At 39.6% G+C, this 24,666-nt stretch overlaps 1 protein-coding gene across 1 annotated transcript in view; it reads right to left on the bottom strand.

The window, feature by feature from the left end:
• Positions 1-2,229: 2,229 nt before the first annotated feature.
• The window catches only part of htatsf1 (HIV-1 Tat specific factor 1), a 23,367-nt gene continuing 930 nt past the window's right edge, over positions 2,230-24,666 (bottom strand). The window contains exons 2-8 of the mRNA XM_048607825.1: positions 22,411-22,552; positions 21,072-21,226; positions 16,738-16,901; positions 13,387-13,486; positions 9,304-9,393; positions 7,821-7,958; positions 2,230-5,861 (exon numbers count right to left, since the gene is read on the bottom strand). Coding sequence (XP_048463782.1) covers positions 5,436-5,861; positions 7,821-7,958; positions 9,304-9,393; positions 13,387-13,486; positions 16,738-16,901; positions 21,072-21,226; positions 22,411-22,552 — 1,215 coding nt within the window. The 3' untranslated portion in view covers positions 2,230-5,435. The remainder of the gene's footprint in view (positions 5,862-7,820; positions 7,959-9,303; positions 9,394-13,386; positions 13,487-16,737; positions 16,902-21,071; positions 21,227-22,410; positions 22,553-24,666) is intronic.

The following is a 24,666-nucleotide window of genomic DNA, read 5'->3' as shown; positions in this document are numbered from 1 at the left end:
AAACTCTGTTTTCTCTTGATTTTTTTGGGTTAAATGATAAAGATGTTGCATTGATACGGATTCCCCTTTATCCACAACAGGCCTGGCTAAAGCTGTACGCTAGTGTATCTTTTATAGATGTTCTTGAATTTCCAAAGTAGACTCCTGTTGTCTTTCCTCCAAGAATACTGCAAACTATTTGTCCCATATTTCAGTATTGGCTAAGCTGATTGTAGGAGGTTCACTTTGCAAACTGTGTCTCTCCTTTAACCTTATTCTTTTTGCCTCTGACATGCTTACCACCGAGTATACTTGTTTCCTTTTATTTTCCTCTTGCTAATGCAATTGCTTTGACATAATACTTAACAGATTCTTCTTCCTCCTATGGTCTGGACTATCTGCCAGATGAGTCATTTTACTGACTCTCTTGTGTATGGACCACTGAATCTCACTTTCAGAAGTTCACCTAGAAAGGTAATAACAGTAACATTTTTTTTCCTGTTTCAAATGTTTTCGTTACAGCATATTTGCCTGCCCATTCTTTCATTTCTGCCTTTGAAATTTTCAGATGATGCTGTGTTACTTTGCATAATGAGCCTCTCTGGCAACATGGACATGTAACATTGAAGATCTGTCTTTCTCCCTCAATAACTTTTCCTTGATCAATTTTGATGGACCTCTTATCTCAAAGAACAATTCAAATGGACTAAGTCGAGTAGATTAATTTGCTGAATCTCTGGTGTCAAATAACACAAAATCCAAACCTTTATCCCAATCCTGAGGAAATTCACCACAATATGGTTTAATCATTCTTGAATGTTTTATGGTATCTTTTGATAGTTAAATCACAGCATGTCATTTCACAATTTCACAGCTAAATTGTTATTCTGTCACAAAAAGGTTTAGACACACAGCTTGATCCTTTGTCTCTATTTGTATTGATAGCTTAGAACAAGTTAAAAACTGAATTAATTTTTCCCACCTCTAATTTAATTGCAACTGTACTCAAAGAGATATGATCTGGAAACCGAGTTAATTCATAATTTAAGACCACAGTTACAAGGAAACGCTGGTGTGCCACTTTTGGTTTTGGTGACAGTCCTATAGTCTACTCTGCTGAATGATTCTTCAAAAAGTGGCACGAGTATCATAGGTGCCAGTTTGATTACATTAAGATTTTTCCCTCCAACTGATAGATGGCACATTTTATAGAACTGCGCCATATCCTTATGAAGACTTGGTTTCAACTGTAACTCCATCATAACAACTGCTTGGAGTCCCTGGTCTCTCTCATTTGTTAATCACCATAGTCTCCATACAAAAAAAATCCAATTTTAAAATTGAGCAATCAATCAGTTGAAGATACCAAGAGGGTTAAAATAATAAAAGAAGATAATTCAAATGGTGAAAGGAAGGTTTTAGGCCAACTCAGGGTTTAAGTGAGAAAATTACAGAAAGAAAGAGTATGGTCAGAAAGAAATCGTTTCATTAGATTAAGCCATTAAATTTCAATTTGACCAACGGAAATGGCAGGACAGAAGAAAACTTTGGGATTGCGCATTTATAGTCAAGGAAGGAGGCAAGGGTTTAGACTGATTAGAGAGCTATCAAAGCAAGAAAAATAAGAAGTATGGCAATTTGGGAAACTCCTAATTGATAAAAGAGGGTTGGTTAGCTCAGTTGGCTGGATGGCTCAATTGCAATGCAGAGTGATGCCAATAGCATGGGTTCAATTCCCACACTGGTGGAGGTTGCTGTGAAGAACTGAGGCAAGGTGACCCAGAGAGTAAACCACTACTGGTTGTCTCTCTCTCTCTCTCTCTTATTAGAGAGCAGCCTTAGGGTCCTCTGAGACAACGCTGACTTTACCTTTTAATGCTTAAGTGAAGTAATTTATTTCCACGAAGGACATTAAATTTACATTTATTAGAAAACTAGAACAGGCATTCATCCTCATATCATAGAAGGTATGGCATTTAAATAATATTTCAAGATATCAAATTGCCATATGGAATTTCAGAAATGCTAGAGACACTAACAAAAAAATTGGTTCTTTCAATTTTGCATCTGTAGACAAAATCTGCAATGTGTTAGCAATATAGCGTTGCAAGAGACGATAATGATATTTTCAAAATGCTAATAATCCTAAAAAGACAAGTTTAAATGCATAAGAAAACGTTATTACGTTTCATTATCAAATAGATAATGTCCTGGGGCTTTTTCTTTTGCTGCAAAAAAAATTAAGCAATATTTGTTGAGAACCTCTTCAGTACAATTTTATTCCAGTGGAAAATATGACAACTTATGAAGCTCATTTTTTCAAAAAAATACAAGCAACTAATACTGCAAATCCTGGAAATCTGAAGTAAAAACAGAAAGTGCTGTCAAAGCACTACAGATCAAGCTGCATCCGAAAAGAAAAACAAGAGTTAACTTTTTCAGTCTGATCCTTCATGAGAACACTGAAGATGTGTAACTAACCTGAAACATTGTCAACAGGGTGTGGAGCTGGAGGAACATAGCAGGTCAGGCAGCGTCAGAAGGGTAGGAAAGTTGACGTTTTGGGTCGTGACCCTTCTTCAGAACTGGGGAGGGAGAAGGGAGTTGGGAAATAAATAGAGGAAGGGTGGGGCTGGGGACGGTGATAGGTGGATACGGGTTGGGGGCAGTGGGGATAGTGGGGATTGGTCTGAGAAGATTGGAGAGAAGTTGGACAGGTTGTGTCAGTTCGAAGGGAAAGGGAGGATAGGTGGGACTAGGGGAGGGGAGGTGGGATGGTAATAGGTAGATGCAGGTTGAGGGGGTAGTAGGGATTGGTAAGCAAGAAGGATGGGGCAGATAGGTGGGGAAGATGATAGGCTGTGTCAGGTCAAAGAGGTGGGGATGACAGGGAGGTTCAGATGTGGGATGAGGTTGGGGGTGGAGAGGTTTTGGAACAGGTGAATTCTATGTTCAGGCCATCAGGCTGTGGGCTCCCAAAGTGGAATGTGAGGTATTGCTCCTCCAGTTTGCGTGTGGTGTCATTGTGGCACTAGAGGAGGCCCAGCATGGACATGTTATCAAGGGAGTGGGAGGGGGAGTTAAAATGGTTAGCAACCAGAAGGTGTTGTCGATTATTGCGTACAGAGCGCAGATGCTCCACGAAACGGTCCCCGAGCCTGCACTTGGTCTCACTGATGTAGAGGCCATATCGGGAGCAACAGATACAGTAGACCAGGTTGGAGGACATACAGATGAATCCCTGTCGGATATGGAAAGTTTGCTTTGGGCCTTGGATGGAGATGAGGTGGGAGGTGTACGGGCAGTGTAGTACTTCCTGCAGTTTCAAGGAAAGGTGCTGTGGGTGGTGGGATGAGTGGGGAATGTAGAGCGGGCAAGGGAGTTGCAGAGTGATCAGTCCCTGCAAAAAGGCAGATAGGGGCAGAGATAGGGTCATAGGGTTGGATTGTATGTGGCAGATGATGATATGCGGGATGTGGAGGTTGGCAGGGTGGTATGTGAGGACCAGGGGATTCTGTCTTTTGTGTGTGTGTGTGTGTGTGTGTGTGGGCAGAAGTGTGGGAAATCCTCCTTGACCTGAGGCCATCCATCTTCTTTCTCACCAACCCACCGCTCCCTACCTGCACTCACCTATCACCATCCCACCTACCTTCCCCCAGCCCCACCTCTCCTCCCTCTATTTATTTCCCAGCTCTCTTCCCCTTCCCCAGTTCTGAAGAAGGGTCCCAACCCAAAACATCAATTTTCCTGATCCTGCCCAACCTGCTGTTCCTCCAGCTCCACATTGCGGACTCTGACTCCAGCATCTGCAGTTCTTGCCATCTCTGACTGACTTATGACCAGAAACATTGACTTTTTTCCCCTCTCTCTTCACAAATGCAGTCAGACCTGGTGTGTATTTCTAGCATTTTCTGGAGTTATTTCAGGAAGTTGAGAGTTAGACCATACCATGATGAAACTTATTGAAACTGATCACATGCAGAACAGTCACTTTAAATGTATTTTCACCCTACAGCTCAGTGAAATAGTTAAAGAACTCATCCCAGAAGAGGCGTTCTATAAAAACCTGAAGTGGGAAGCAATGCATGAAATGGTCACATCACATAAATAGATTGCAAGCAGATAAAATGTAGAGAAACAAACAGTTTGGGGAATTTACAGCAAGAACAGAACCTGTCCATAAGACAGCTACCTGAAGTTTCTGAGCAAGTCAACAAATCTCTGAAACCTTACAAATATTAATATTTTGATTTAATAAATGTATCCAGGTTTGATGAAGCAAATGTACTTTTAAATCCTAAGCATCATTCAGTAACTTAAATCACCAGGGCCTATCACCCATTTTTTATTTCAGATTACACACAACACACAATACTCAAGATGCAAAGTATAGGGAATGGTTCACTGCCATTATGGTTTGTTCTGCCCAATGAAATCAGCTACCTCCAGTTTGTTCCAAATATATCGAGGGGTCATTCACATCTTTTAAAAGAAACAGGATGTTTCTTTGGTGCACATTTATAGAGAGAGAATAACTTCACCATTTTTAGAAGAAATCCTAAGTGTAGGCTGCCTGTAGCATTGACCATATTCCAGAACTCCCCCTCCAAGTAATTTGAGCCATAAAGTGTACAATCACACTTCTGTTCATTCAGGTTAGGAACAGGTTCTGTTGCCTCATTGAGAAAGCCCCTTCCCCTCATAAATTAACATGGTTTTAACATTTTTGCCTTTCCCAGAACATTACAGGCTTCAGGTACCTAGTTGAGTGTATATATTAAGATAGGTGTGTGGGAGAGGCTGAATGCATAAATGGATTACCTCCTGTCCATCGTTTTTACACATTTGTGGCCCTGTGAATTCAATAAACTCAACTGTTTAGGTACAGCCAAGATGGGAAGAGAGAAAGTTAAGGGAAAAATACCACTCATGGTTCCTGTTACTAGGAACATCAATGATAGATGGTGCGAGATATCAAATGGAAAGCTTTGCACTCTGCTGCAGCATCTCACATGACTGGAGTTTGTCAATTTCTCCATACATTATGATTTGAACAGTATAGCCAACAACAGCTGGCGCTTGGTAAGCAAAACAGAGACAAAATAGTGTTTTGTTAGGCAGGATTGTAAAAGGAAGAAGAAACTGCAAAGAAAATGTTAACTTGAGAACTATTTGCATTTTTACCCCAGGATGCATTTCCAACAGAGAAGAACTGTTATTGAAGTCAGTAGATGAGGAGTTAGAATGGGAAAGGTTTCTCTCAAATGAGCATAAAACGGCACAATTCTTAAATACATGTTTGACACCAAATATTAACTATATTAAAGAAGCTTCTTTCAATTAAAGCAGTCAACTTGACAATTAAAAAATTGCACACCTGATGTTCAGCCACGTTCTACAATATTTCACCTAAAAAGGAGTATGCAATCATTTAAAAGCAAGGTTCCAATAAGAACTCATTGCTCTTCTGCATCATCATCACTTCCATCGATGCTGCTCTCCGTGGATAAATTTTCTTCAATCCACTTCTCTTCTGCCTTTTCTACATCAGACATAGAATCAATCACATCTTGTTGTTTACTGTCTCCAGAAATCACTGCATTGTCCACTGTAGTTTTTGTATTGTCCTCTGAAGGCGCTACAGTGTCCGCTGATCGTTTTTTATCATCTTGTGAAGGTGTTAAACTGTCTGCTGATTGCTTTCTATTGTCCTCAGATACTTTCATGCCATCCTCTGGGGGAGCTGAGGCTTCTGACGATGCTTGGCTGCTTGCCTGTGTGGGCTTCTGGTCATCAGCAGACTTGCCTGTGGATACGTCATTTTCCAAAAATGATTCCCATGATTTCAATCGGTCTTCTCTTTCTTTTACAGTTTCTTCAATCTGGAAGAATTTAACATTTAATTTTTTTTTAAAACAAGCACTTCATAGATATAAGACTGTTTAGAAATGAAGTAAACATCTTGCTGCTTAGATCAAACAGAAGTAGTACAGACAAGTATGTTTATTGCACAATGTTTAAATTTTGTCAAGTAAAAAGATCCCAGTAATACAACCTCTTTATTTGGAGATAGTTTAAAATATGCTCTGGAACTAAACGTTTGGATCAGAAATGCCCTGCCTGTGTGGATCAAAGATGGTTTTCTACAGCAATACATTGGAGGAGAAAACTAGAGGACACGCTATTTTAGATCTGGTATTATGTAAATGAAAGAAGGCAAATTAACAATTGTTTTTTTAAAAAAAAAGGCCTTTAGGGATGAGTGAGCACAATATGAAAAAAAAATTTTACATTCTGAATGAACGAATTGATTACGTGTATTTTACAGTGGGAAGAATAAATTAGTGAAAAGCTTTTCCACTGCCAACATTATCTGATACCATTTTGAATAGTTTTAAGAACAAGAAAAATAATAGCAAGATATAGCTTAAAGAGATCCCATCAGTCCTGAACCAGCTCATCAACTCTTGCACCACCATCCCTTCTCCATTGCCTCGCCGCCATCGATATCAGCTACATTCTGTTTACAAGTGAGGTAGCTCAAACTGAACCAAAGTTATTAAATTTGAATAAGGAAAATTATGAAGGCACGAAGCACAAATTTGCCAAGACGGATTGAGAAAATTAAAAAGGTATGACTGTACAAAGGCAATGGATAGACTTTAAAGAGCTATGACATGACGTACAGCAAATATGCATTCCTTGAAGGTGCAAAAACTCAAATCAGTCAAGGGTGGCTAACAAAGGAAGTTCAGGATAGTATCAGATTAAAAGAAATGGCCTATAAAGTTGTCAGGAAATGCAGTAGTTCTGAAGATTGGAAGGTTTACAGAATACAAAGAAGGACCAAGAAATTAATAAGGAAAGGAAGAGTAGAACATGAATGTGATCTAGCAAAAAACATAAGAACAGATTGTAAATATTTTTGTAGGCATGTAAAACAAAATATAATGGATAAAATGAATGTGTATGTGTGTCCATTATAGCAGTGTCAGGAGAATTTATAACCGGAAAGAGAAATGACAGGGCAGATAAATGGTTATATTATGTCTGTTTTCATGAGGAAGTCAACAGGAATCTCCAAGAACTAGAGATCCAAATGGCTAGGGTGAATGAGGAGTTGAAGGAAATTGGTATTAGTAAGAAGATTGTTGTGGAAATATAATGCAGGTGAATGTCGATACATCTCCAGAACCTGATGGTCTACATCCCAGTGTTGAAGGAGATGGCTAGAGATAGTCAACTCACTGGTGATTATCTTTCAAAACAATGGGCAGGGAATCGAAGGATAGAGACCATGTGCACAGATGGGATTATGTTAGAATGGCATCATGGGTCAACACAGACATGGAGGGTCAAAGGGCCTGTTCCTGTTCTGGACTATATTGATTCTGAATCAATTCTTGTGGATTGGAAGGTAGCAAATGTCACATCTATTTAAGGGAGCAATAGAGTGAACTGAAAAACAAAATTGCTAGCTTCACACTAGTAGGGAAATCATTAGAATACATAATACAGAATTGGAATGATAGACACCTAGATGATCATGATCTGATTAGAAATGGTGAGCATGGATTTACAAATGGGAAATCATTTGACAAATTTGTTGGGAAGTTTTTTTTGTTTGGAGGATGTTACCAACAAAATTGATAAAGGAGAAATGATGGATGTAGCATACTTCGGTTTTCAAAAAGCTTTTGACAAAGTCCCCCATAAGCTGGTTAGGAAAATTGAAGCACAGATTAGGAGGTAATGCACTAACATAATGAAAAAATGTCAACAGGATGTCAAATTTGTTTGTTTCTAATTCAGCCAAATTAATATCAATCTTTCCTTCATACCTGATAATCAACAACACCATCCCATGTTTCAGCGGTTATCTGGCGTCCACCAAACCATCTTCCATTAAGCATCAGGATACACTGATCTGCTTGCTCTGGTTCCTTAAATGCCACAGAAGCTACTCCAGAAGGGTGTCTCTGGAAATTAGATCCAACATGAAAACATCTGCAATTTTTAATAAACTTATTTTTCTTTACAGTTCATGGGATATGGATATGGGTTGTCCATTGCAAATTGCCCTTGAACTGAGTGGCTTGCTCAACCATTTCAGAATCTGGTTAAAAGTCAACCACGTTGCTGTGGGTCTGGAGTTACATGTAGGCAGGACCAGGTGAGGACATTAGTGAATCAGAGATTTTTTAAACTACAATTAATAATAGTTTCATGGTTGCCAGATTTATGGAGATTAAAATTCCAACAGCTGCTCTGATGGGATTTGAACCGGTGTCCTCAGAGCTTTAGCCTCTGGATTACTGATCCAGTAACACAAGAATAGATGGCGGCAACTGAGCCCACTCCACCATTGCATACAATCATGGCTAATTGAACACTTCAATGGCCTTTGCCTACATTATCCCCATAACAATCAATAACCCTTTATGCTTGGTAATTTAAAAAAAAAGTTTTCACAGCCCCTAGGGCAAGAGAATTCCAAAGATTCACCACCCTCAGAGTTAAAAGGCACCCCCTAATTTTTAAAATATGCTCCCTGGTCTAGACACCTTAACCAGGGAAAATACATTACCACCATTTAGCGGGTTTCAATTAAATCACCTCTTATTCTTCAAAACTCGAGAGAACACTCAACAGGCCCAGTTTGCCCAAATTTCCCTTCATAGGACAGTTCTGCCGCCTTGGGAACAAGTCTGGTGAACATTTGTTGCTCTCTTTCTACATTAATATCTTTGTTGATATAAAGAGATCTAAACTGCAAACTGTACTCCAACTGCAGTCTAACTAAGCAAATGAAGCAAGACTTCATGATACCTGTATTCAAAACTTCTTGCAACAAAGGCTAGCTTTCCATTAGCCTTCCTAAAAGTTTGCTGCACCTCTGCGTTAGCCTTCCATGACTTATTGACAAGGGCAAAGTCCCTTTGCACATCAACACCTGCAATTTCTCACTGTTTAAGAAATACTCTGCACATCTGTTCTTCCCTCCAAAGCGGAGTAACCTCATTTTTCTGCATTATATTCCACCTGCCATGTTCTTGCTTATTTCTTCACCCCCCCGACCGGAGGATTTAGACTTCTTTCTCACAATACCTCCTGCTTAGCTTTGTCTTGTGCAAAATTTGGAAGTATTACATCTTCTCACAATGTGCAAATCATGGATTAAGAAAGTGAACAGCTCGAGCCCAAGTACTTAACCTTACAGCACCCCACCTTGCAACTTCATCGATATTACCCTCTAACAATCCACACAAATAAACCATAATCATGTAAAAAAAAATCTGATGCTTTTTGAACAAAAATACTTACATCAAATACAAGTACTTTTTTGACTTGACCAAATTTTTCACATTCTAGTTGAACATCATCTCTGATCTCATTCAAAACCAATGGATCCTCCTATAAAAAGTTTGAAAAGTTAGTAAACTTTAAAGGAGTCATATCATTGAGACTAACATTTTCTCCCACTGATTTGAGAATTCTTGCTGCATACAATTACAAATAATTAACAGTTAAATACTACTATTTGTAGCATTCCTCATTTCTGCACAGCCAATCAGTAGGAGATCTCCCGTTTTGATAAGACAAATCCTCTGACAAGCACTATTCTGCAAGCCATCCCCTTTTCATTTTGTTTCTACACTAACTTGAAATATAATGAAAATACAAGTCACATCAACTTGTCCCACACATGTTTAAGTTTGTAAATAAAAAAGGCAGATCCTTTCAAGACCACCCAAAACATTTCGAAAGGAGGAGGGGGCAGTTTACTTGGAGGGGAGATGAAAATTCAGTTTCAGGTAAAACTCGGTATTAAATTCTCAGAATATTTCAGTCATCTTGGGTTTCCTGGCTGTTTTCTTCAGGAACCTCATGTGCATTCATAAGCATGCTTTGAATACTCATTTACACTGCATCCCACAGAAGTTACAGAAAGCAAGAAAACTGAATCTGCAACCTAGCCATATTCAAGTGTACCTGATGAGGCGGACCTCTTCCTAGAAGCTCTGGTGAGTACACACCACTGTAGTGATTAATAATCAACGTGCTTCTTCACCCAAACTGTTATAGTGCAGGGAATGCAGAATGCCCAGTCCACCTGACTCATGAGAAATCTCACTCATAACCAGTCTTTGAAGACCTTGAGGCCTATTGTTAACAGCGTAAAGGATGGACACTGTGGCCCAAATACCCTGCCCAAACTAGGTAACCATATTAGCTGACACCATGCAAATCAGACTAGAGAAAACTCAAGTGAAGCAATACAGAGGCAGAGGTGAGAGTTACTGTGCTATGGATGAGGTAGGTTCTGAAGTGTACATCAAGAATGTTGAATGCAATGCAGTCATGAGATGTGCTGCAAAATATGAAAGGTAAACAATTTTGTGGTGCAGTGGTACTGTTTCAACCCCCGGACTGAGAGGCCTGGGTTCATCTCTAAACAGGATTTTTTTAGGTGAAGGGTAAGCAAATTAAATAAAGATTGTGTCCACCCTTATCTTGCAGCAGAGAGCTGGATGAGTGTGGGTTCAGGATGGAGCTCAGGAAGGGCATAGGAAATCATGACTGGGGCATGTAACAGAGGGAGACTGAAGCATGACACAGGGGACAACAGGGGAAAGACAAAGACCATCCGCAGCAATGGGGAAAGAGTGTAGGTTAGAGGGGGAGGTTGGAGAATGTAGGAATCTAAAAGGAAAAAATTATGTGCATCATCATTTTCTTCAGTCAGGTCAAGACAGAATCCCTTCCCGAGTATGCAAAGTAGAAGTTGGACAGGCCCTAACGTTGGTTTGCACGGGTTCCTGTGCAGCTCAAAATGTGTGAGAAATTAAACAGAAACTGAAAAACAAAAATGACAGTGCACACAGTGAAGAACTGTACACTGAAACAGGCACTCAATGCAGCATTACCGCTTACAGTTTCGGGCCCCTCGTAACACCAGCATCCAAACCTGAATGCATAATACACAAAACTCTGGACTGACAAGTTTCAATCAAAAATATTGGTGGCAGGGCATTTGGTCTATGTCAAGCCTTGCGGGAGCCTTTAATGGGCCGTCTATCAGAACATTTTTGAACAGGAGGGTGAAGCATCATAAAGTGGTAAGATTGCACGGCTCTTTCATAGGGGATAATGAAGGCCCCCAGGAGTCAGAGTGAGCCAAGTGCCTCATGCTCAGAATCTTTATTATGATGCTCAAAGCTACATGTTACTTGCACATGACTGAACGAGTAACTAGATAAGCAATCATGCAACATGGGCCTCACCATGTTGAGGTGGCTGCAGGACAGAATTTTGTTTGAGGGACCAGCTCAAATCAGGGGCCCAAAAGTTTGGTTGACTTTTGCAAATTCAGAAACCAATCATTTCTTTCCTATAATTTGCTCACTGATACTCGCCATAATGCAAAACGTTCAGCCAGCTAAACCCAACAGCTGTTCTAGCTTTGGTGCACTGACAAAGATGAAAGAGAAATGCCCAGATCTTCCCGCAGCAGACACACAAGGCTTAGGAGCTCAGCTGTGCCACATCAAACATGGGAACCAAGGCTGTCAGCCCCTTTCAGCAGTGTACCATGGGAGGATGTACCAAAAGCAGCGCAGCTACCTGTAGATGAATGGAAACGAACGTTGTAGAAATCTTCACATGACTAGGGACATCAACATTTACATCTACCATCTCTTCAGGAAGATCAGCAGCCACATCACAGTATTGAACATCCTTGCTAAATGTTCCTTTCAAAATGCAACTGGGGACTTCTGTGACATTTCCCAATTGGCCACTGACAAATGCATTTGTTTGTTCACAGCTGCCACATTCAGGAAAGCACTATGTTTTCTGCAGTTGACCACGGACCCTGAGAACCAAGGTGCCTGAGCTGCCAGAGATCCCAGCAATGCTGTATATTTCAGATCCAAGGGGCCATCAATTACACACATGCAGCATTTGGAGCTCCCTGGCATCTTCCATCCAGCTAGATTCCAGAAGGCATTTCACTAATTCAATCTCAAGCTTGTTTGTGACCACAGGCAATATATTCCTGCAGGTATACTGGCAGTGAAAGTTCACTCCCGCACATCACCTTCAAGCTGGTTCATGGGCAACCAGAAATATCCCAGTTGGCATGGCTAATGAACTTACTCCAGGATGCTCAACAGAAGTGCAATACCACTCATGTATCCACTTATCTCCTCAGACAAGGAAGAATAGAAGTCCAATGTAGATGTTGAGGGAGGCAAAACTGACGATGCTGCTAAAGAAACCAGGGCAATGGTGAAATATGATAGGAACGAGAGAACCTAATAGCTGCGAGATTTGAGACTAGATGACTGGACAATCTTAGGAGGATGCTCAGAGACTGCTGTAGTTGACAGGTATTTCTGCCCTGAAGAGGATATTTGATTTCTAAACAAGGAGTTACCCTCCTTGTTTGATATTCAAACACAGTTGTTTTATTTGCATGTTCTACATTGAACTCCTGCTGAGCTAGCATGAAAACATTACTTCCCATCTGTGAAGCAGATCACAGAAGAATGCCTCGGGAATTTCTGCTTGGTCTAGGACATCTCCAGAGGTGAGTGGAGGCGACAAACAGAGACAGAGCCAGAGCCTGATGTTCCTGGCTTGCAGCCAGTGAAGTGCTATCCAGATGCCCTTAAAAATATTGCTCCCACATGTTGAAGTCTAGGAAGTCCCAGGGGAGTACAAAATGACAGATATAGTGTTCAGATTAGAGATGCAAAGAATATAATCGCAGGACAATACAAACTGTTTTTAGGCCCAATGTCACAATTAGCCTCTAAAAAAGAAAAGATTCTGCCCAAGGTATACAGAAGATGCACCAACCAATGCTATAAATATTTTGAAGATTTTTTTTAAGCAGAGGACAGAGCAGAGATCGGGTACCTCAATCATGCAGGCTTTTTTTTTAAAACCTTGGAAAAAGGTCCTGATCAAGTGTACGTGTCAAAGTTGAAGAAAATAGTCTCAAACCCAGGATATTTCCTGGTTTGGCAACTTAACATTGTTAAACTTTCAGTCCTCTGACCGGAGTATTTGATTAGATAATCAACACTCCTTTGAATACGAAGAATTCTCTTGTTGGCCCCATCTTATTCAACTAGCTAAAGATTAATTCAAGATAAATTCAAACTAGAACAGATCAGCTGAAAACACTGGGATAAAAGTCGATATTGAAACAATGTGGGAGGCTTGTTGAATACATTTATGTAGCCTATTTTAAACCAACGTCTGATACAATTAGAGGATAATAATGGTTACCGTAAATCCAATTATGATTTAATCCTGAAACTGCATAAAGTCACTCATTCATACTATGCCTGTACCCAAAAATGAATGTGCACAGTCCATCTGCGTGCCTCGACTTACCTCAAAGTCCTTTGGATGAAACATGTTCTTAAGAATTACGACTCGTTCACATCGTAATCGGGAACTACCAGGTTTTCTTTCTGGTCTCCAATCCAGCTGCCTAACAACAAAGAATTCTGTTTGTCAAAGGAAACCTGCCTTAAAGACCTATCTATATACAAGTAGAGTTCTGTATTGGCATGGATCCACACCACATAACGTGATAAAAACAATTCTATTTGAAGGAGAGAATGAACATTTAATAGACAATCTTTTTGATGTTGCTTGTGGTCAAAATGGAGAGCTTTTTATGTCAACATGTAGGAGGTCCAACAAATGACAGTGCAGTACTGGACCTAATTCTGGGGAACCAAGCTGGACAGGAGTTTGAGGTAGGATTGGGGGAACATTTTAGTGATAGTGACCGCACTGCATATTTTAAGTTTATTATGGAAAAAGAAAAAGATGATCTGCAAACTACAATAGCATTTTGGATTGGGAGATGTAGATTTTATTAAAACAAGGCAAAATCTGGCCAAAGTAGTCTGGGAACAGCTACTTCTGGAGGAGTCTACAACAGAACCAGGATGTACAAAAAGGAATTGGGGAGAGTACAGGCCCAATGTTGGGTACTATGTAGGAACAACAAACCCTAGAAAGAAAAAAAAAAAAAAAAAAAAAGGTTTTTTAACTGGTACAAAGGGCGTGAATCAATGAAAGCCCTATTGGAGTACAGAAAGTGCAGGGAGGAACCTTAAGAATGCAATTAGGAGCAAAGAGGGGGCATGAGAAGGTGGTGGCAGGTTGAACTGCTATAGTCCATCTGCTGCAACTGAGGAGTCCAGGATTTTGGTTTCATAACTGTGAAGGAACAATCAGACAGTCCCAAATCAGGATGGTGTATGACTTGGAGGGAAATCTGTAAGTGGTGTTCCCAGAGGAACACCTGCAGTAATGAATGTCCTGGGACTGAAATGATTGGCCTCAAATACCAAAACCATTTTCTTTTAATGTTTGGTAGGGCTCAAACCAGTGAAATGGATTCCACTTGTTCTCACTGACATCGGTTTTGTCAGGGTCAACAACTACTTCCATCACTTCACCAATGGAATAGTATTTGACTGGATTGGATTTGTCCATTTTTTTGGACAGGCCATATCTGGATAATTTTACATAATACATGCCAGTATTGTTTCTACATTACGAAAGCTCAACTTGGGAGGCAGTTCAGGAGCACAAGTACTGTAGTTGGGTCACCACTTTACTTTAGATTTCCAGCATCAGTAGCAATAGCATTTTGCTTTTATATTAAAAAAATAAATTATTTTCTTAAAAATGTTGAAGCAATAGGTTATCAAGTTTCTTCTATTAGAAGACTAGAATAACCATAGCATTCAGGTCTCTAATGGACTTAGGAAAAAATCATACTTGAGTTTTTAAAAATCACTCTTGCTTTCATAACTCTGGTTATGTTCTGTCCCACCAGCATGACAGATACAGTAGGAGTGGCAGCACAGTGATATACAGTCAGAAGGGAGTCGCCTTAGGAGTCCTCAACATTGACTTTGGGTCCCATGAGGTCTAATGGCATCAGGTCAAACATGGGCAATGAACCCTCTGGTCAATTCTGATGTATCACTCTTTCTCAGTTGATCAAACAACACCTTCAGGTTGAACACCGCTTGGAGTAAACATGGAGGGTAGCAAAGGGAATGAACTCTAGCTGAAGTACTTAAATATCCATCATCGAGTGGCTCAGTAGCACCACAACACAACTCAAGCTGGGTGCATACACAAGGATATAGCTGCTCGACTAGGCATGCTGCAAATGCGAGGAAACCAACAAGACTGAAATAAAGAGTAGACATTGTCCTCACAAATCTACCTGCAGCCGATAGATCTGTTCATGACTACGTAGATAGGAGTGAGCACTGTACACATACTTGGAGAGATAAAGTTTCCTCTTCACACTGAGCATACTACTCATTGGGTTGTGTAGTGCCATACAACGCAAAATGGGATTGAATCAGAATAGATGTAACATTTCATAACCAGGTATCACGAGATGCTGTAGGCTGTCAGAAGAACAAGACTGCACTTAACAACAACAGCAACGACAAGCTGTAATCTCATGACTTGTAGGTGAAACAGCAGTAGCAGCACTTTATAGAGCCAAGAAATTCCATAACTAATGAATCAAATCACAGCTCTGCAGTCCTGCTACATCCTGTTGAAGAATGGTGGACAATTAAACAACTAACAGGGGCAACAGCTCTACAAATCTTCTTATTCTCATTGACCAGGAAGCTCAGCATATTATAAATAGAAGTCAAGGCTGAAACATTTGCAGCTGACTTCAACCAGAATTGCCAGGTCAATGATCATTCTCGGCTTTACCTTGAGGACCCAGCAACACATGCCAATGTTCAGCCAACTCAATTCGCTCCACATTTAAGGAACAAAATCAAAGCACTGGTAAATACATAGGGGACAAAGAGCTATTTGTTAACTAGCCAGTTAGTTCTTACTGAGACAGAGGGCACTCTGTCAAGAGCAGTGCATGTCAAAATTAGACAGTTGATTAAGTAGAATAAAGGGATCTCATTAATGGGGATAAGAAGGCTTTTTTTTCTTGCTTTCATACAGGATTCTTTGAATGGTAGTTAGATTTGATTATTTCTATTATGTTGTTGAACTGCTGTCTGAGAAATCTAACTCAAAGACTTGTATCTGGTCTTATCCTACTTGTGTTCAGTTTTGAAGAGAATAGAGAAGGACATGGGGGAAGCAAATTACAAAGAAAACTTATCTAGCCTGGAGCACAAGAGTTCCTATCTTTACATTCCCCAACTACTTATTAGAAAGTATAAGCTTATTCCTGAAGGGCATAGCTTCTGATTGCTATTCTTTACGTCCAAGATGCTGACCTGGAACTCAAGGGCAGAGTCATTTACAGCTCAGGAGGGCAACACTTGGCCAAATGAGTATATACCAGCTCTCCCCAGAATAATCCAGTCTGTCCAATTCCCCATCTCGATTTCTGAAGACCTGCAAGTTTATTTCCTTCAAGTGCCCATCCAGTAGCCTTTTAAAATCATTAACTTTCCATCTCCAGCACTCTGATGGGCAACAGGTTTCAACTCATTACCACTTGTTGATTAAAACAAAATCTCACCATATTGCTCAGAATCTCTTAACCAAAACATTAAAATGTGTCCCCTATCCTTGTCCACTTTATCCAAGCTTGCTGTAATCTATAATGTGAATACGGTGAACAGTAAATCTCAGATGATTACTGTCAACAGCAACTCTGCAGACATAATTAAATAAGTGTAAAGTTTCCCAATTAAGGCATAACTTATGTTAAGTTACTTTTTCTGCAGAAGCAACTTCTTCTTGTAATCTTTGCTTTTCTTCTTCTTTTTGCTGGCATCATACTGTCCTTTCATCTCAAACTTTGCGGCTTCTACATGTAGCTTATATCCCCTCACTTCAGTTTCGTCCAAAAATCTGACAGCAAGGTCGATAGATTCTTTCTGGAATACAGAAAAAAGTTGACAAAGAAGGAAAATTGTAACGATAGCCTTTTAATATGAAGAGATTGGAGATGCAAGAACAAATAAATCTTAATGTAGTTATATAGACTTTTGGCGAGTCTACACCTGGAGCGTACAGGTAGGAACATAGCAATTACAAGTGGGGGCAGGAAATTCAGCCTTTTGAGCCCACTTCACCATTTAAAATGATCATAGCTGATCTTATCCTGGTCTCAACTGCACTTGCGTGCCTGCTCCCCAAAGCCCTTTATCTGCTTTTCTTCAGAAACATATCTATTTCTTTCTTGAATTTGTTGATTGATTCACCTCCACTGCACTCTGTGGCAGTGAGTTACACAGATTCTGAGAGAAGTGGTTTCTCCTTATCTCAGTTTTGAACCTACCTCTTCCTAATCTATATCTATGACAACTTAGTCTCTTTAGTCAGAAAAAGAAATACCTGCCTTCGATGGAATGTTACAAAGATTCACTAGGCTGATTCTATGAAGGATTGTTGTACAAGGAGAGACCAGGTAGACTAGGCTGATACTTCAAATTTAGAAGAACAAAAAAAAAGTGATCTAATCAAAGTATATAAAGGCCCAGATCCAGAGACGCATGTTAGAATCCTTTAGAGGTTCCACTGTGCTGACTCTATAGGAATTTGCTGGGAAGACTGATCTTCCGATGGGGAATTTCCCTGTTCCCTGGCAATCTACAGACAAGTCTCCAACTGTGAGTTAGAGTTGGAGTCTCTGGACACTTCTGACATACTGGATATTTACCTAGGAAATATTAAACACAAAAATGTTGTGAAGTTGGGTGGAGTATTTGTGGATTGGAAGGAAGGAAGTTAGAATTTTGTGTTTATAAAATGCTGGGGGTGGGGGGTGGTGGGAGTGGTGCATGGTTCCTTTAAAAGATGATGTGTTTTTTCAATGCTTAGACATTCAAAAAAAGGACATCTGCAAGCAGTAGCTTTGTTTTGTTATCAAGACAACAAGTTTTGAATTTAGCCAATTAATCTGAACCAGGCACCCAGGTACCAAAAACCAATTAAATTTAAATCTGATGGTTTTGACAACATAGGACCAATCCTATTGTAAGGAATATTGATACATCATCAAGGTTATAAAAGAAGGGGCAGTGTTTCGGTTTTAGTTATCGCGGGAGGGGCAACCTCCGTTTTATAATAGACTGGGGGCTCAGATCCGGGCTTTGGATGGGATGGGACAGATTGGGTCTGGGATTAGGACAGATTTGGGGTACGAAAGGTACCAGCAGACTTAAACAGATTTGGGGATTTGTGTCCTAGATCTGTAAAACTTATGTGAGAAGTGGAAAATCTGTGATTTCGGTTGCTTTTTGTTGGTTAAATCAAAACTGGGGAAATGGCTCTTAACATTGCTAAAAACGTTCTAGGGATTGAAGATGCTTCCCAAATTTGCCAAGAAAGTTTAGAAAGACAAAAAGGAGATGCTTTTAGAATTAGCAGTCAGGCTAGAATTGGGTTTAACTTGGGATAAGAAGAAAGCTGAAATTGTAATGGAGTTAACCAAGCATTTAGGTATATCAGAGAAACAGTCAAAGGCAGTAGAGTTAGAAAAATTAAATTGCAAATAAGACAACTGGAGTTAGAACAGAAAGGGAAAGAATGTTGGAGTTGAAAAAGATGAAGTTGGAACTCAAAGCAAAAAGACTTCAAATGGCAGAAGTAAAATGCCAGGGGGGGGAAAGCAGTGCATGGTCTCTTTAAAAGATGATGTGCTTTTTCTATGCTTAGAGAAGTGATGATGAGCAAATTCATCATAGTCTTCAGCCACATGTGAAAAAACAGCCCAAGAGGTGGAAAAGAGGTGAAAGATGTTTTCACTGCAATAAGGTAGGACAAACAAAGTCAGAGTGCTGGTGGATTAAGAGAGGCACTGGAAAAAAGGAAGTGGTAAAAAAGGCTAAACCATTGGGATTAGTCGAGGTAGTGAAGGAAATCCCAAGAGAAGTTGAGCTGCAGAACAGTGCACAGCCTAGAAAGTAAAACAGTGCCCGATCTTTTCAAAGACTTCACCTGCGTGGGTAAGGTTTACTCAGGTAGAACAGGGGGAGTAAGTAAAGAAGTTAATATATTTAGAGATATGGGAGCTAGTCAGTCTCTGATAGTGAGAGATGAAAATATTTGTACTCCTTCTGAAATATTGCCCAAGAGGGTGATAATCTGTGGAATAAATGGAGAAAGAATTAGTGTTCCCTTGTGTAAGATGTGGCTAGAAAGTCAATAAAGACTGGGGAAGTGATAGTGGGACTGATTGAAAAATTGGCTATTCCAGGAATACAGCTTGTTCTTGGAAATGATATAGCTGGATCATAGGTGGGAGTGATGCCCATTGTAGTCGAGAAGCCGAAAAAAAAAAATCAGGGAACTGAAGAGTTAAAAGGAAAATACCATAGAATTTTTCTAGACTGTGGTGACAATATCCTACAGCCATAAGGTAATACAGAAAGGGAAAACAAAAGAGAAAGATGAAGGAGTTGAGGTCCAGCTAGCTGACACTCTGATGAGATGGTGAAGGAAAAAAATCTAAGCAGGTAGAGGTCTTTAGTTGTGAAGGATTAGAAGGGTTACAACAAAACGATGAGACAAGAAAGGATTTAGATCATAAAGCCTACTTGGAAAAGGAATCAGAATGTATTCCAGAATGTCATTAAGAATAAAATCTTACGGCAGAAATGGGGACCTTGGCAGGTTATTGCAAATGAGAAATGGGCTGAAGTTCACCAGATTGTGTTGCTGGTAGCATACAGACAGGAATTATTGTGGGTAGCACACAAATTACCTGTAGGTGGTCATCTAGGAGTGAGGAAGACTCAGGCTAAGATACTGAAGCATTTGTATTGGCCTGGATTCCATAAAGATGTGGGTGAATATTACTGTACCTGTCATATGCATCAGGTGGTAGGAAAACGACAGACAGTAATAAAACCAGTGCATTTGATGCAAATTGCCACATTTGAAGAACCTTTGATGTGGGTCATGAATGATTTTAAGGAGGGGACACAACCAAAAATGGGAACCAGTATCTGCTAATCTCAGTTTTAGTTATCAGAGGGGGTCAACCTCCACTTTATAACACTAAACAACTGGCCACTCCCATTCCATTGCACCCAAAACTCATTCCTAGCTTCCCCAACTAGCCCCAGCCCCGGCCCAACACAACTGGGCCCATCACCTGACTCAACCTGATTGGACCCAACTTCCTCCTACTGAACCATGTGACTGCCCTGTAACCAACTCTTCCTGACATGATCCAATTATACCCTACCACCCAATGCTGCTCATACAACTCCTCCACGAACTGACCTAATGAAGCCTGGGCCTGTCAACACATCCTGACTAACCTGGCTCTCCCACTCAATTTCCTCATTTATTTCCCACTCTCTTGCCAATTTTGTCATGCATTGCATCAACAACAGGTAGACTAGTGAAGTTGATGTCCTCATCTTGCTGATTTTGTCAGGACCTGCTACAGACCAAGTCAAGCAGTTATGTCCTTTACGGATGGGCCAGCTTAATCAGTAGTGGTACTACTGAGATACTCTTGATGGTGGACAATGAACTCCCTGACCACTGGTGTGGTCTTCTGTGTCTTTCCCACACTCAATTTGTGCTCAACATGGAGTAGCATTGATTCATCATCTGAGGGGCCTTTTTTTAAAGCTAACTTATAAAAGTTCAGTTTCACATGCAGCCTAATTGCTCAGACATCTCGAAGTCAATTTGATTGGAAGTTGTGAATGTCTGCTTGGTACCCAAGGCACACCAGAAGGAAATAACTTATTTTTTATGTAAGTGGTTTTTATCTATAAAAATGTTTAAATATTTGAATATAACAGCCAACTCAGTTTAGTGAGAAAGAAATTTAAAACCAATAACTTTCAGTTTTTAATATTATTTAGAAACAGATCAGGTACACTTTCTCATTGAACTTCAATTTCATTTATAGTAACAAAGCTAACTCCATTTCCAGGCACATTAATGACTTCCTTGTAAAACTTGGTAGAAGTAATGATTCAACATAAACTGGATAATTGAGAAAGGAAGAAACACCCTTTAAGCATCTGTAACAAAGAGCAGCACATACTAAAGTCCGTATCACCAGTCAAATAATCGTGTACCTTCAAGTAGCAGCAGAGACCATCCCCTTTGAGATTTCCATCTTTGTCCTTGTATAATTTAATCTTGTATTCTTCTGTTTCAGGGTTTTGCATAATGATTCCAAATTTTGACATGAGTTCCACAAATTCGTCATTTGTTATGTCTGGAGGCAACCCTACAAATGAGAAATAACTAGTTTAGAAGAAATGTCCTTCCAGAATTCCAGGTGAAAATAAAGTTTTGACTATGCAAGAGCATTTCCGTTCTACCATGTGGTAATACACTGAAGCATGCAACATAGTGAAGTAGCATGAATAAAAGATCATGCAAGTATACTTCAAAGAAGCCATGACATGATCTTTAAAATCAATAGCTTATTGCTTCTACTTTATCTTGGCAACTAAAGCTTAATGAAGTGCTCAAAATATAAGAGATTTGCAACATAAAAACAGTGAGATGATGATGGGTAGCCAATTCTTCCCTTGAAAATATTAATGCTCTTCTGAAATACACCAGAGATAGAATTCAAATCGACCAGAACAAAATCTAGGTCAATACTCCACACCTCTGCTAACAGAACTGTAGGAGGTGCCTATTTTCAAAATGACCAAAGAGGCCTTGTCTTCCGTCTCCAATAGATATCAATATATTCATAAGCCTATGTTGAAGAACTGCAATGGCGTTCAGCCTGGTGTCCCGATCCAAATAAATCCCTCATCTAATATTATTAAAATCACATTATCTTGTCACCTTTCTGTTACTGTTCAACAGCAGGAATACTTCTAGTTAATTTTGGCAACAAAAGCTTAACAATGTGTTCAAAATATGACCTAATAGACCACTGCAGTTTTAGAGGGAATTCTTGATCTACCTGCTGCTCGAGGAGCATTCAACATCTTGCTTCAGCTTCACATAGCAGACATTTGTCCAAAATAAATATAAGAAACTAAAAATTTTAAGGAACTTTGTTTTGTGACAGATTCTACATTTCTTATAGTAAAGAAACCCACGTTCTCTTACCTTTGCATGCAATTCAATTTCTTAATAAACTTAATTTGCAAGTTGGAGCTTTATATATACACACAGTCAGCCAGTAGAAGACTGTACATATATTTATAGTGGCTACCCAATTTAAAGAAAAGCACTGTGGTTTTTCATCTAAGTCAGGTTACAATAAAAGCATTATTCCAGTCATAATGAAGGAGACTTGCCTCAGAAGTGTACCTTTGAACTGGCTACTCAAAATGCATGTGCAAATCATCAGAATCATAATAGTCAGCCCATCATGGCAAAACTAACCCAATCATACAAGTGATTTGTTTTGGTCAACTGACATGCAGTATTCAAATCAGTACTTACCAGACACATACACATTTGTGTTCCTCTGCTCCTCAACGTCAATCCAGCCTTTAAAAGACATATTTGCATTATTAAATATAAATGAAGCTATATAAAATAGAGGAGATATACAAAACGTTATAAGGATCCTAATAAGTACTACCTGCTGCATGAAAACCAGAAATGTATGAAACTGAGCAATGGGGAACACAGTTCTTCAAGTATTAATTCAGCATCTTTACAACTTTAAAAATGTCAGAATCAATTACTTTAGGACTATGGTGAAATAAATTATTAGAGTTGGTGAGACCAAGATTTGTCACTTCACATGGGTTGCAGCATTAAAACTGAAAATTTTGCCTTCTACTTTTCAAATTATTTATCTAGGTGAGCAAATTGCATCATTTCATTATCAGAAATATGACATGTAGACAATACTTTTTGCCTGTCATTTTTCAGAGGTTGTTCAATTACATTTGTATCCATCTCAAGAGACAAGTTAAAGACAGCAATACGAAATTGACAAGTCAGCCTCACAAATGATTTAATAAAACTGTTACCAATGTTAAATTAAATTACAATGGGATGCTCCAGTAGATTTGTTTGAACTGTTATCACTAATGCCAACATTGTGATTATTGGAATTAAAATTCAATAATCCATCAAGAACAGAGAAAAGAACATGCAGTCAACATAGCAACTTCCACAATTGAAGGGTCTAGGCCCGAAACGTCAGCCTTCCTGTTCCTCTGATGCTGCTTGGCCTGCTGTGTTCATCCAGCTCTACACCTTGTTATCCACAATTGAATCATTGAGATCTACAGCACAGGGAAGGCATGATCAAAATCAACCACCTACCTATTCTAATCCCATATTCCAGCACTTGGCCCATGGTCTTATATGCCTTGGCACCGCAAGTTCACTTTTAATACTTCTTAAAATGTTACAAGGGGTTCTGCCTCTACCACTCTTAGCAGTGTGTTCCAGATTCCCACCAACTACTGGGTGGGAAAGTTTGTCCCCACAATTCCTCTAAACCTTCTGCCCTTTACCTTAAATCTATGTCTCCTATTCATCCCTCCTTCAAGGGAAAGTTTCTTCCTGTCTATCCTATCTTTGCCCCTCATGATTTTAAAGTTCTTGTATATTACAGCCAATTAAATATTTTGGATGCAGTTGCTGTTGTAACCTGGGGAAAACCAGTGAGTACTTTCAGGACAGGTGAGGAGAATTATTTCTCTCAGAGGGTCGTGACACTTCGGAAATTTCTGCCCCTGAAGATGGTGGAGGCAGGATCGCTGAACATTTTACAAAAGAAATAGACAGACTCTTGTTAGGTACTTACACGTGTTTGTACATTAATCAATTTGCGCAGTGTCTTCATGTACTATAAAGTACAAGTATTTAACTGTAGTGTCATAAACAATATTTGACATTGCCACATTAACAGGTATTAGGGCAAGTGAATTTGAAGGAACATCTTTAAAAAAGGAGAAAACAGTTGGGACAGGTTTAGGCAAGGAATTCCAAAGCTCTGGGCCTTGTTGGCTGAAGTCACAGGGATGTTCCAAAGGCCAGAATTAAAGGACTGTAGATATCTCAGAGGGTTGAGTGCCTGAAGTAGATTTAAGACATAGATGGGGACAAGGCTATGGACACATCTGAAAGTGTGCAAGTGATTTCTAAAATCAAGACAGGGAAGCAATACCGGTCAATATGAATGCAATCATTTCATTTCAGGGTCAAATTTATGACCAAAGTTGTAAACAGCGTGATTAAGCCTCAAACTGTTGCCAAGGGAAGGGATAATGTTTATGTCTTGAATTACAGGTGCTCATATTGTATCCTAAATTATTTTATGAATAATCAACTTTGCATTTTAAATAACATTTTAAACAACATTGCATTTTATAGAATTAACACTACCAGGTTACATTCACTAACGTTCCTGAAGATGAGACTGGCTGAGAAAAAAAAACACCAGGCAGAGAAAATACACTAGTACCAGTAAAATTCAAGAGGGACTTCTGTAAACTCTTAAAGCAAATTAGCTACAAACAACCAGGGTTTCGCAACAAAATCAACGCAATAGTGAACTGATCTATATCCACACAGCACACACCAGTGATCTACTCATGTACCTGTCTAGTCCTTTAAATAAGAGATAGTAGGAACTGCAGATGCTGGAGAATCCGAGACAACAAGGTGCAGGGCTGGATGAACACAGCAGGCCAAGCAGCATCATAGGAGCAGAGAGGCTGACGTTTCGGGCCTAGA

This window comes from Rhincodon typus, chromosome 18 (assembly GCF_021869965.1).
Source record: "Rhincodon typus isolate 14 chromosome 18, sRhiTyp1.1, whole genome shotgun sequence".
Lineage (NCBI taxonomy): Eukaryota > Metazoa > Chordata > Chondrichthyes > Orectolobiformes > Rhincodontidae > Rhincodon > Rhincodon typus.
The sequence above is the reverse complement of the archived record's forward strand: the minus strand, read 5'-3'. Positions and strand labels throughout refer to the sequence as shown.